At 39.5% G+C, this 13,690-nt stretch overlaps 2 protein-coding genes across 2 annotated transcripts in view; both read right to left on the minus strand.

Annotated features, from left to right (window-relative positions):
• LOC137284830 (caspase-7-like) overlaps positions 1–11,443 on the minus strand; it is a 654,824-nt gene extending 643,381 nt beyond the window's left edge. Inside the window, exon 1 of the mRNA XM_067816833.1 lies at positions 11,435–11,443. The gene's annotated coding sequence lies outside the window, so the exon portion shown is untranslated. The remainder of the gene's footprint in view (positions 1–11,434) is intronic.
• On the minus strand, positions 41–7,540 carry LOC137284821 (caspase-3-like). Its single transcript, XM_067816818.1, has 6 exons — positions 7,328–7,540; positions 5,980–6,061; positions 4,869–5,140; positions 3,595–3,809; positions 2,555–2,777; positions 41–1,500 (listed from the first exon to the last, which is right to left on the minus strand). Exons 2-6 carry the CDS (start codon positions 6,006–6,008, stop codon positions 1,259–1,261), a joined length of 981 nt encoding a protein of 326 aa, XP_067672919.1. The 5' UTR covers positions 6,009–6,061; positions 7,328–7,540; the 3' UTR covers positions 41–1,258.
• Positions 11,444–13,690: the final 2,247 nt, after the last annotated feature.

A 13,690-nucleotide genomic window follows, 5' to 3' on the forward strand; every position in this document is an offset into this window, starting at 1 on the left:
GCTAGTCATTATATATGTTTAGAAACTGGGAACTATAGGATAAAAATGAGTTTCAATTTATTTCCGCTTGAGCAACGCTTCAGTTCTACCAAAGTAGAGCATAGCAGTGAGGTGTCACCGTTCGTACGAACATGACCACTTTGATGACAAATCAAGTCACAGTAACCATCGCATTCTGGGACTGCAAAGGGAGGTAATTCACGGATCCAACAATTTCCCCATTATCGGGTACGGAACTTTACCTGCAAAGAGGCTGTTATTATTTAAGGTCAGCGACAAACAAAACTAGTCTCGTGTTCACAAGAAAAATACATTGTGGACTCAAACAGTATCCCTGATAGAATAAAATAGGTTTTACCTTCACCCCAAAACCACTGAGGTCGATAGAGGTCATCTTCACATGGAAAATACATTTTATATGTCTGATTTTTACATCCAAATTTTCACGTCTAAAACGCCTGGTATCGCTTTCATATACAAAATATGTCAATTTCATATATCAAGCAAATAATGCATATTCACATACAAAACGAACCGTGTCACATTCACACATACAACGACTGCTGTCATTTTCACATATTAATCATCTGAAGTCATTTTCAGATACAAATCAAGTGCTGTAAGGTTCACAGGCAAAACAGTTGCTTTCACTTTCACATACAAAACAGCAGGTGTCATATGAAACAACAGCTGTCACTTTCACAGACAAATCGACTGCAGTCACTTTCACATACAAAACAGCCGGTGTCATTTTCAGATATATAACTGGGCCACTTTCACATATAACTATTGTCATTCTCTCAGATACATCGCGGTCACTTACACTTATAAAACAATTGCTGTCACTTTCACTTACAAAACAATTGTTTTCACCTTCGCATACAAAACAATTGGTGTCTTTTTCACATTTTCACATACATATTTGGTGTCATTGTCACATACAAAACAACCAGTTTCACTTTCACATGCAAACCGACTGCTGTCATTTTCACTTATAAAACAATTGCTGTCACTTTCACATGCAAAACAGTTGTTTCCACGTTCACATACAAATCATCTGGGGTCGTTTTCACATATATAAGTGCTGTCATTTTCACATAAAAAACAACCGTTTTCACTTTCACATATAAACCAACTGCTGTCACTTTCACATACTGCCGTCACTGAAATATTTACAACAGCTGCTGTCATTGTCGCACACAAAACAGCTGACCTCATATTTCAACACAAATCATTGAGTGTCAGTATCTCAGGTGGGTCACACTCCAACAGGTTTTTGTCTGAAACACACATCCTTGGTCAGCATGGACATGATACAAGGCATCTGCTTCATCCCGCCCGTGGAGTCCGTGGTTTTGGACTTGAAGTGTATCGCCATCTGGTGGCTCGTTCTGGTCAGTGTCCGGAGTAGAGGGACATGTTCCTGGTGCATGGTCTCGAACACCAGCTGTAGATACTGGATGAAGTAACTCCCGTCCCTGCCCCTCCATGCAGAGTACCCTGTGAATCAAAGTACGTTGAGTAAAGCCACATAAAATACATTACTTGTTTCTCATCAATTTTTAAATGGATAGGTATGACAGACTTTACACGTCATTTATTTTTCAATATTCTTTTCTGATTTTCCACACAATTTTAGTCGAAAACTTGGAATGCTGGAAGCTGAGACGGATTTCGGAAGTCTTTATTCGGGCGATAATGAGAAACCAAAATATATGTGGCTTAACTGTGTCGTTTTATAATTGTCGTTTTGTTGTTATTTATGTCAAAGATTTTTATAGTTCTTATTTATTACGGGACAGTTGGGTATCCAAGATCGTTCGTCATCCCGAAGACCCGGGTTCGATTCCCTACATAACTACAATGCCTGAAGCCAATTTCTTGTGTCACTTACCGTGATTTCGCTGAAATATTGCAAAAGGCGGTGGACAATTTAAAAGCAATATAACATTAACGAAACGGTTTTAATAATACTTGAGTCCAGGTGTTCATCTTCACCTGTACGTCTGACTACTCTATCTTGAAAACACAGGGCAGTCAGTTTTGTAACGATATCGAGCTAGATGAGTATTTGCTTGACCATCGTCATTTCTGAACCCGACAAAACACATCTGTCCACAAGGCGACGAGAAACATGTCAGTGGATTCAGACGCTTTTCGAAATGGTAGGAGAGACAAATGGGGTGATTTTACTTGCGAGTTTATAACGTGTTGCGAAAACATTTAAAATTATGAATCTTCCTTGTTTCGACAAGAACCGAACCGTTAATATATTGTGAAATTTGTTTGATTTACGTATTCGCGAAACAGTCGTTAACTTTGAATCTGTACGTTCTAAGAGATCAGTTGCAGCATCTAAGGGCCAAGTTTCACAACCTGACTGAAGTCTTTAAAAATCTTTTCCGGTGAAATTATTATATATTTTGCTGTGTATGAAAAGCTCTTTATAATAATATTTCTGTTTATATATTTATGATACAAAATGACTGTGGATGTACCGTAGAGAACACAATAGAATCTAAGTGTATATGAAAAGCAGCGTTATTATATTCACCTGGTGGAGTCGCATAAACAACCAAGAAGTCTTTGTAGAGTGGGGTAGGGGAGACAACTGTGTCTTCACTGTGGTCGCTAAAACTCCTCATTCGACTATCGTAGGGTTGAGAGGCGTCATCTTCGCCCCTAACTGTGTTCCTCCGTTGTACGTATTGCCCGGGGGTGATCGGGGTCCTGACAGTGACCTCCTGGCCTGGGTCCAAGTCGTCACCACGACACGCCTGAAAACCGATAACCCGAACTGCTTTCAAGTAGAAATGTCCTGTCCTGGATATGTCATTCCCAAACAAAAATATATTTTAACCAAATTCACCACTTGAATTAATAGGAGAATAGGAATAAAAATTAAATGAATGTTTGCTGAAGACCGAACACAGCCCTTCAGTAGCACTGGATCAATGTTACATTGAAATAGTTGTTAGCCCATGTTCCCATACAAACGAGTTTTCTTATTTCCTTTCCACTTGTAAGCAAAATAATGTCAGGTGGTCCTTATGGCATGTAATTTTAATAACACTCCGTTTTAATTTGGATAAAAGGAACGCATAGGTATAGTTCCGTTTTCCTCAGTCGTATTTATTCTCGACAAAAATCGAACTGACTTTATAAGAAATTTACATATTGTAAAAATGGATTTCAGTATGAAGTTTTCGAAGGTTAAACTGAAAAATAATTCACGGTCTGTTTCACACCTGGTCATTATTATCTGATGATTATCATCAGTTGTATCTATATATCTCCATCAACTGAGACCCGTAAAGGTCTGGAATAGAATAGGTCTTCAGCAACCCATTCTTGTCATAAAAGGCGACTATGCTTGTCGTAAGAGGCGACTAACGGCACTTGGCTGACACATGTCATCGGTTCCCTATTGCGCAGATCGATTCTCATGATGTTGATCACTGGATTATCTGGTCCAAACTCTGTTATTTACAAACCACCGTCATATAGCTGGAATATTGCTGAGTGCGGCGTAAAATTAAACTCACTCACTCCAACGAGTGACCTCACACCTGGATGAAACGGGTGGACACGTACTTGAATAATGAATATTTTAGGCTTATCTTTCAGTTGAGGGCACGTCTTTTCTCTAAGCAGATTAACCAAGACGCGTGTGTTGACTGTGCTGCCGTCCACGCCGTGCAGGATGTCGTGGGGGATGCCGTGTCTGTCCTCCTCCTCCCCGCCGTGAGACAGAATGATGCAAACGAAGCAGTCGGCATTGACGTGGTCGTAAAAACGGTTAGAAGCGGCTGCAATTTGAAAGTCTATTATTTTCAACGGTGAAATCAATGGATTCCAGGGTCGGTGGGGTAGCCAAGCGGTGGACAATCTTCAGCAAAACGTCGTTTCTAAACTATACACGGTGGACTTGGGTAGCCTAGTGGTTGAAGCGTTAGCTTGTTACGCCGAAGAACATGGGTTCGATTGCGCACACGGGTACAATGTGTGAAGCCCATCCCTGGTGTCCCCCGCCGTAATATTGCTGGAACATTGCTCAAAGCGGAACCCAGACTCACTCACTGGAATCCATGTTATCATCGATAAAGTGGAAGCTGTCTAAACCGGAACTCGTTGGGACTGAGTAAATAATCCAGTTTAGACAGTGTGCCGGATTGTAGAGCTGATGATAAATGTACAAGTTACGGGTGGGACTGAGATTTTATATTGTATATTGTTTATTATATCTGGTGACTGTAATAAATCAGGCACAAGGCTCAGTGGTCAAACTAGCTTATCCGTAAAGATTGCATTTTTGTGACCAGATGGCGTGGATCTATGGTCACATTATCACTGGTATATCAAAGAGACCCTCTCACCGACTCTCACTCGTTCCCTATACAATTACACACACAATACATTCCTACACACTGGACCCATGAAGATCCGGGTTAGAATTGATCTTGAGTCGTAAAACTAAACTCACTTACTTACTTACAGAAAGGTTGAGAGAGCGGAGGAAGAGGTGGACAGAACGGATGTAGAGGTGTGAGCAGAGAGAAAGAGGCAGAAATGGAGAGAGCGGATGTAGAGATGGAGAGAGCGGATGTAGAGATGGAGAGAGTGGGGGAAGAGGTGTGAGCAGAGAGAACAAGGCAGAAATGGAGAGAGCGAAGGAAGAGATGAGAACAGAGAGAAAGAGACAGAGAGGTGGAGAGAGCAGATGAAGATGTGAGAGCAGAGACAGATAGTGAGAGCAGAGGAAGAGGTGAGAGCAGAGACAGAGAGATACTGAGAGCAGAGACAGAGAGATAGAGAGCGGAGGAATAGGTGTGAGCAGAGAGAAAGAGACATAGGCAGACCTTCCGTACCTTCTTCAATTTTTGTGACCATTTCTCCAGCTGTGAGATCATACCATATCTGCACGTCAAATTCAAGAAGAGTTTTTAAAATCCTGAACAGTCTGCTTGTGTCGTGTTTAGCGCCGGACCTTGGCTTGTTTCCTGTTTCTGTCATATAGTTGATGTTGTTGATGATGATGGCGCGACCGCGCTTTGCATGGAAGAAGTTGTATTCGTTGTCAGTCTCCAGGAATCGCAGCTGTCCTGGTGTCAGTCGAAGACAGTCAACCTCGTCACCATCCCTGACAACATCACAGATCATCCCTCCTCCATCATGTCGATAAATACATGTTATAAAGTAAATAATTTCCACCAAACTATGGTTCCGTAGTGGTACTTAGATCTATACACTAACCCTTCCATTCATATACTACATGTATATCAATATATAAAAGGTATATACACTCTGGAGATCTCGACTCTTTCATCTGTCCAGCTTACGTGTTCCACGCTCATTCCTATGGTACTCATCATTTTCTGAATGTGTCGAACCTCGGGTAACTCCATGTATTTACGCACAGCCATTCGACACAACGATAAATGGTTGTAGAGTTTCCTCCCAGCTTACATTCCCTTTAAACTGTCTCTGTCAACATGATATTTGATAACTCAAAAATTATTGCCTCCCTTTTGTCCCATAGAGGAAGTTGTCTGGTATGCATTAACCGCTTTTTCAACATGTGAGCAGTATAGTGTCAGAGGGGTGCATATGCATCGCTCTGACAGCTATCGTCTTTATATACTGAACAGCAAAAGAAAAGCAAGTTTAGTAAAACTTAAATCTCATAAAAGTTTGTGTTCATTGGACATGTTTATGTCTTTCATTTTGCTGTTCACTACAGTATAGTTCCTCCGATTGAATCATTAATACCAGAGACCTTTGTGTAATAGGATTCTGTATATTGTAAGGGGCGGTGTTTGCCGAAGAACGGGTTTGGAGCTCATTGCTGGTGTCGCTATTGCTGGAATAATGCTAAAAGCGGCGTAAAATCATACTCACTCAATGAATGTGTGTTATAAATAAACATGCAAAAATTGGTTCATTTCACAAGGAAATAATACAAATATGGGATTTACTCACATCTTTGGGAGAATTTCCTTGAAACTCATGGCGTCTTGTTATCACTTTGCCTCGTCCATTGTTGAGTAAATGATTTCTGAAACTGATGTATCTTTGCATTGGTATTGATGCACATGCATACCTGGTGATCACAGCTAAGAGTATGCCTTTGCATAAAGTAAACAGTATGGTCCTTATTAATTGTTTACTTGTAGATATTTGTGTAGGCTTTATCTCAGCATGTAATACCTGCAATGCATTACCTGTTATCGTTATGAAACATAATAGACAAAGTGGCGTTGAAAATAGATCTGACACTGCCTTGTTAAATGTATTGATTTGATTTCAGTTGACTAGTCGGTGAGATCTATAAATAAGCTAGAACGTACAGTTGCACTGATATACACTGATATGCAGTTGGTGACCTCGTTAACAAAGTGCTCGAATTCACGGAGCAGCACGAGTCCTGTCAGACGAAAGTTACCTTATCAGACCGTAATCCCTATAGCAAACAAACAAACAAACAAATACCTCGTATGGATTTACATAGGTTAAAAATGGCTTCATTGTTGACTTGTCGCCAAGTCATTGAAGGTCACTTTCCAAAGCCAACTTTTTGTGAGGTTTGTCCGTATTGTATGTATACTCGAGTGTCGAGTTTAAATTTTATACTGTAGCATATACAGATCCATAAAAGTGGCTAAAGACTAATGCTTAGTCTCTGAACGTATATGAATTTGATTGTAACAGTTAGGAGACCCAGGGAGACCAGACATTAAGAGCCTGCTGTAATCTAGACTTGCTTCAGTTAAAGCTTTAGCATTGCAAGGATTACTAGGCTGTATGGAAACTTATACAGTTCAAGGACAGTGAGACAGGCTACAATGACTTGAGAATTGTCTGTGACATTCTGAAAAGTCTCGTTGTTTTATACTTCAAACGTTACTAAGATCGGACAGATTACCAGTCACAGCAAACGGTGTTCAACTTTTTAAACATTTCTTTGTCTGCATGTTCAGACTATGTTCATTATGTATATCAACCTAACAACTACTGATTACCTCATTGTGCTAGTTTGTGGACACCTGTTCAGAGTTTCTCGATATCCCTACTCAAATGTCAGCATGTAGCTACCAAGGAAGCTAACTTCGTACACACGAAGCTGCCATGCGAAACGGGACGACCTACTCTCTGTACACTCCAAAACTGTATGAATAAACTAGACACTGACCTTCAACCGACATGCCCGAATGATATAGGTATTTCTGAATGAAAATCAATAACCTTTAAGCTTTATGAGGTATATTTAATACCTGTTTACTTTGTGTATTTACTGAGGATAGCGAAACGACATAAATATCGAACTCACCTGGGACTGTCGACGCTGACTTTGCACTCACTAGAATGAAGTGGGTGTTATGTGTCTTCGTGTATAGATGCGTTTATCTGTAAATAATGAAGGAACAGCTATATATAGACATGCAACTACCGGTTTTCGGAAAATCCAACGTTTACATGTGACATGTAAGATAGATCCCAAGGCTTTTGTTGTCGTCAGTATCACATGCCAATTATTCGAGTTACCCCCCTTAAGTAAAGCACATTACTGGGGAGAAACGGGTAGATTTCCGTGGGTATAGTTATGTCGCTGTTCGGCTTGTCCTGGATTGACACTAGTTGGTCACGGTTGCCCGCGTCATTGATCCGTATAGTCGTAGTTCACAATGTGTAACGTTGATGTCAGTAAATATATCTACATGTTCCGAATGGGAAATACTACTCCACAGTGTCACAAATCGTGTTATTTAAAGCAAAATATTTCAGTGAAAGGACATTTCCCTTCTTTGGGGCCATTTGAAAGCATTTTCAAAATCTTTAACGAAAGCATCAACACCACAATCAAAGTGTGACACAAGTGGTGGCGAAAAGTTTAGGCTATCCTGCAGACCGGTGGCACCTATCACACACGCAAAGGCAAGGCAATTGATCCCCTGGATACAACCATGGGAATATGTGGTACCAGCTAAAATGACATCTGGTGTGTTTGTTTGTTTGTTGCCGAAGTGTCGTGATTGAAATTTACTTTACTGACGCATGAAACCTTTTTGAACACAAGAGTCATTACGTTCTAGGAAAGAGCGGGCAAAATTGTGCCTCCAAAGTTATGACAGGTTGGCAACCTGCTGGAATATCCGACACACATGGAACAACCGGCTGTTATAAAGTCAAATGTCTTGGCGCAGTCTTGCTAGTGTTTCAGTTCATGGGTCTATGCATGCCGTGAGATTCAAGTAGGAATTCATTTGACACATTCTGCAGTGCATGTTTGATATAAACGCCCGACCGGCTTTATCAATGGAGGTGTTAACCGCTTTACTGCAAGTACGTGCTTGCTGCACCTTCCTCGAGTTTGTCCATTTTGGAAATGCCAGATATATTAATATTTTAGTCGAAATACGCAGAAAGAACATCGGTTACGATGAACTATGATTAGCGTTACCTTGTGCTCGTTTTAGTTGCAGTTTACACCTAGTAAATTCTAATTTTCGGTTTAAGTCCGAGATGCGTCACTAAGGAAACCTTATGCATTGTTGTTGAACTTAACAACAAAACACGTGGACGAATGGTTGGGTTAGTTGATCTAAATATCAAAAACCCACTCAAACCATTAACGTCAATGTCTAGGTAATTCTATAGCACTTCCTTCAACACACTGTGTTAGTTGATCTAAACATCAAAAGCCCACTGTACCTTTTAACGCCAGGGTCTATGTAATATTATATACACTCTTCAAAAAAAGAAGGGGAACCTGAACTTTGAAGTCTGGTAGAAAGAAAACCCATTGAGGAACGCTACAATGACATTCATCTTGTGTATGCAGCATCACTTCACGTTATCACCACACGCAAACACAAAGCATGTGAAACACGTGCACAAAGTGGGAGCTTCCAACACTTGCGTAGTGTGTCATTATGAATCTTGACGCTTTTCCAGGCAGGTCGAGGAATCACTGTAGACCATTTTTTTCCGATGATTGTCTTGCATCTGTGTATGGTCAGGGTTTACAGGGTCAAATCACACACTACTCACTGAAAATTGTAAGCCCGAATTTTTCATGTCATACTCCAGTCACCTAACAAGGGGATAACTGAACGAAATGAATGAAATGAAATCCATGTGGTGATACATTCTCACAACATCCATCATTATTGTATCAACATTGATTCAATCCCATATATCTCCCAATTTCGACAATCGTGCATTGAAAGTACAGTTCCCCTACTTTTTAAGGGTGTATGTTCAATACTGTGGGTGAGTGAGTGAGTTTGGATTTACGCCGCTTTTAGCAATATTTCAGCACAATAATGGCTTGGGACACCAGAAATTAGCAGTGTTTGCAATACCTTATTTTGCCAGTTGGCCATCTGAATCTGCAAGCCTATTTTGTTAAACCAACAAAATCAAACTAGACTACTTTTTATTCACAGTTTCAGACTGTTTCTGCAAAGTGAATTAGCGAAGCCCATGGCGCAGAGAGAGTGAGTGAGTGAGTTTAGTTTTACGCCACACAGCAATATTCCAGCTATATGGCGGCGGTCTGTAAATAATCGAGTCTGGACCAGGGCCTAGATTTTCGAAGCTCTCTTAGAGCTGAGATAGTCGTAAGTTTAATGTATGGCGCTTACGACTCTCTTAGCGATATGAGAGTTTCCAAAATCTAGGCATTGGATTTGATTTCCAACATGTACAAGCTGACTGTTGTTGTCTGTGAGACAGGTCAAAGTTTCAGTCTCTGAATTCAGTCGAACATGACCTTTTTTACCGTCCATAAATGTAGCAGTTAGAAGATTAATTTTGATTTGAAACATCAGATTCTCTCCAAACCAAGTTTTAATCAAGAAATCACAGTGCCCGAAGGTTTGACGAGCCAGTACTTGGATGAGGATCGACCGTTCGTCAGAAGTTAATGATGCGGTTGTAAAATCCCCGAGGAATGGCCTATAGAGTATCTCATGGTTCAAAGGTACTGTAAGTGCACCATGGTGAAGTGACAGCTGAAATCACCTGACTAGTCTGTCATACAGACTCTGAAGCAAATTTATCCAAGAAAGTCCATGCAAGTTTAGAAAATGTGGCAAGTCTAAATTCCCCTAGCTTCTGAAAATGTAGGAAGTCTCAGGGCTCCATTTCATTATATTATTCTTTTTCACTATGAACTTTTTCAGTACTATGTGTTCCTTTCAGAGACTAGTTGTTAGTCAGTGACCTTATCGACGGAACACACTACGAAGTCCGATGTCAGATTGTAGAAACATGCATTTTATCCCTTATGGAAACACGCTGTTCCGCAAATCCCAAGAGGGAACCGGTCCTAAAAAATCACTGGTATAAGTACTGTACTGAGAAAGTGCGATCCCAAATAAAACATGTTGCGGTTGACCACCTTCTAAATGGTATTGTGTATTCATTCTAAAACAGACTTCTCAGGGTGCTGAACTACATTTTCGTTAACTAAAACATGTATGTTAACTGCATTGTTTTACGTACCATGCTTATCATGCATTTTATCGATTGGGGCAAATGAATTGTTTTAAATCAACAAGTGGTTTATTACACACTGCTAATCAACAGTCCCATAGACTGAGTTTCGTCAGTGAATCACAATCTATGTGAAAACGTTTTGAGGAAGTATGGGCCACTAATCGTGCAGCATCCGTAGACACCCGGATTAGAATTAGCTTTCAGTAGTGAACGAGTACCATCGCTTGTCCACACACAAACAACGAATCAAGTGAACGAGTACCTAAAAGCATGACATCGCTTGTCCACACACAAACAGCGTATCAAGTGAACGAGTATCTAGAAGCACGACATCGCTTGTCCACACACAAACAGCGTTTCAAGTGAACGAGAACCTAGAAGTACGACATCGCTTGTCCACACACAAACAACGAATCAAGTTCATTACAAGTTTATAATATGGTAACACATTACAGAAATAATGATCCACAGATGTTAATAAAAATTCTTAATGTGTGTCAAAAACACGGATGCTTGCGTGGCGCTAATTCGTGAGGCACGTTTGTTTTGCTTGTTCTCTGAACTCCACTTTCGGCAATATTCCATGCATATGGCGGCGGTTTGGAAACAATCGGGTTTGCACCAGACAAACCAGTGATCAAGGACATGAGCATCGACATACGCAGTTGGAACACGATGGCATGTGTCATCCAGATCAGCGAGTCGGACCAACCGATCAGTGAGTCAACTCTTACAACAACCATTGCTTGTTTACATAATTCCAAGCGGTGTCCTGCAGCCCTGCAAACTATAGAATGTTCGTGCTTCACAGAGATTAAAGTCCCTGTATAGGATATTGTCATCAGCACATACATTTTTGTACTATTTATTAAAACACCGGACTTGCCTTCGGAAGATTGCCTTTCATGAGCTTTAATTTATCCATTGAAAAAAGGTAGGTGTGTTCCATAGAAACATCCTTGCAGCATACCAACATCATAATGTATTGTGAAGGAGAGTTTGGTCAATGAAAACAAGACCAAAAAAGGACGGTATAAATATGGATTTATTTTCATCATTTCTAGTTTGACGACACATACACACAATCACTGTGTGTTTCTACACATGGTTTCTACTGACAATCTATTGTGGAGCCTGCCAGGCTCATTCTCTGTACAATTTGTTGTGGGGATCTCCCACTTCTACTAGTACCAGGAATTTACATCCAGAAAGACACAAATCACAAGAATTAAAGTAATTCATTAAATCATTGATTAATACCATAGGCAGACATAAGCATTAAATCAGTCATGAACGTAATAAATATTATTCTCAATATCACTGCTGAAAATAATATCTAATATCTCTAACTGTCCAGGAGTCTTGAAACATTACAACGTACGGCAATGATATTACCATTTTGGATATCAATAAAAATATACCCGTTAGGAATATACAATTGTTCAAAATCTACAAATAATAAATTACACTACCTCACTAGTAGATGGACAACAAAATAATAAATAGATCAGTTAACACACACAAAGTTGTTATCATTGATCCCTGATTAAATTTATTTCATTGGCTGGCTTTGTTCTCGATTCATAAACATTGTTGAGGTGGTAGAATCAACAGTTTGCATTTTGTAAATTACTCTAACCTAAAATAGAAAACATATAAAATTATGTAAAATATGTTATCTACAAAAGTCATCAATAAGATGTGATCTTGAGTGACAGTAGACATGGCAAAATGTTAATAACAAATGCAGTGGACAATGTTGATAAATGCATGAATTTAAGCAAAATGAAACTTCTTAAAAGGGTATGAAACCGAAACAGATGTCCCCCCAAAACAAATTTCTTTTCGAACCTCCCAGCACTCATGAAGTACTTAATACGACCCGAACAAAACATGTAGTATTCATTTCACATTCATGGCTTTGGGGTGGCCTAGTGGTTAAGGTGTTCACTGATCACATGACAGGCCTGGGTTCAAAGCCCAACATGGGTAAAATGTGTGATACCCATTGCTGGTGCCTCACACCATGATATTTCAGGAATATTGCTAAAAGTGGCGTATAACTCATCTCAGTCACTCACTCATGTCACAGTCACACTGAATAAAAGTTCCAAAATGATGGAGATGACAAATAATATCTTCACTCACAGAAAGACTAAACAAAGTAGGTGTCTGTCTGTGGGTCTGTGTCTTCTGAAGACACGCTAGCACCAGAGACTAACAAGCAAAGATTATCCCTGCAAACAGACTACAGGGTCATAACATCAGGGACTTAATTCAAAAGGCTGGGAAATTAGAAAGAAATTGTTTAGCTCAAAACATTTTTCTAAACTTGTTCCTATATTCTTAATTCAAAGTTACTTCCACATTTCATTTATGCAATACAGTAAACTCTACAGCCTTTTTGTTTCTTCTGATCCTGGGTCCCATTCCACAAAGTATAGCGTTAGATGATGGTAACTCCCTTACTTTATCATAGACTTACGACTGTCGTAGAGCTACGATCCCTTTGAGGAACGGGGGCATGGAAGTAACATGCAACCCAGAACAACATTTTTTTACTACAATAACATGAATTAGGAAAGAACTGACAATTACTGCAAATCTGAGGCTGAAAATCAGCCTTGGTGCAGGTCTAAGCATATCCCCAAAAGCATCTTCCTTACATTAACATTTCAAATTATTATCAAACAATTATGCCATCATTGTTTTGTGTCATCATCTTTCACCGCTGGTAAACAATTATTGTTTGAGATCTTGTGAAGCAATAATTAAAACAGAAATAAACAACAAAAATGGTGACTTATCATTCATTAAAAAGTGAGAAATGTCCAAACATGCCAGATGAAATGAGATTAAAAACCTAAACATGCATTTGTATGACTTTAACAAATACAATCAAACTTCGCCAATATGAAAACATCTTAATGTATGAGAAACTCTCAAGACAATAACAATTAACATATGTAAAAATCTCTTATACTAAAACTCAGACTATGTCACATAATTTTTCTTGACAGTAATGAATTCATTAATTTGTACAACTGTTTCTCTGGGTTACCATGGAAACCATGATAAATAAGCTACCTGTACAACAAGGGTCAAAATACACACATTTATGCCTGTTATAACAATATATCAATTCAAAAATTACAAATGTCAGCTATTGCAGGATAAGAGTGACTTAACT

The sequence above is a fragment of the Haliotis asinina genome, chromosome 5, assembly GCF_037392515.1.
Source record: "Haliotis asinina isolate JCU_RB_2024 chromosome 5, JCU_Hal_asi_v2, whole genome shotgun sequence".
Lineage (NCBI taxonomy): Eukaryota > Metazoa > Mollusca > Gastropoda > Lepetellida > Haliotidae > Haliotis > Haliotis asinina.

Bases quoted from the DNA above. Each gene is read 5' to 3' on its own strand.
- LOC137284821 (XM_067816818.1), bottom strand. From the start codon at position 6,008: ATGAGTTTCAAGGAAATTCTCCCAAAGAT. The intron at 5,141-5,979 runs GTGAGTAAATCC...TGATGTTGTCAG, and splicing joins AAGGAAATTCTCCCAAAGAT to GGATGGTGACGAGGTTGACT. The intron at 1,501-2,554 runs GTGAATATAATA...TTTGATTCACAG, and splicing joins TGTTTATGCGACTCCACCAG to GGTACTCTGCATGGAGGGGC.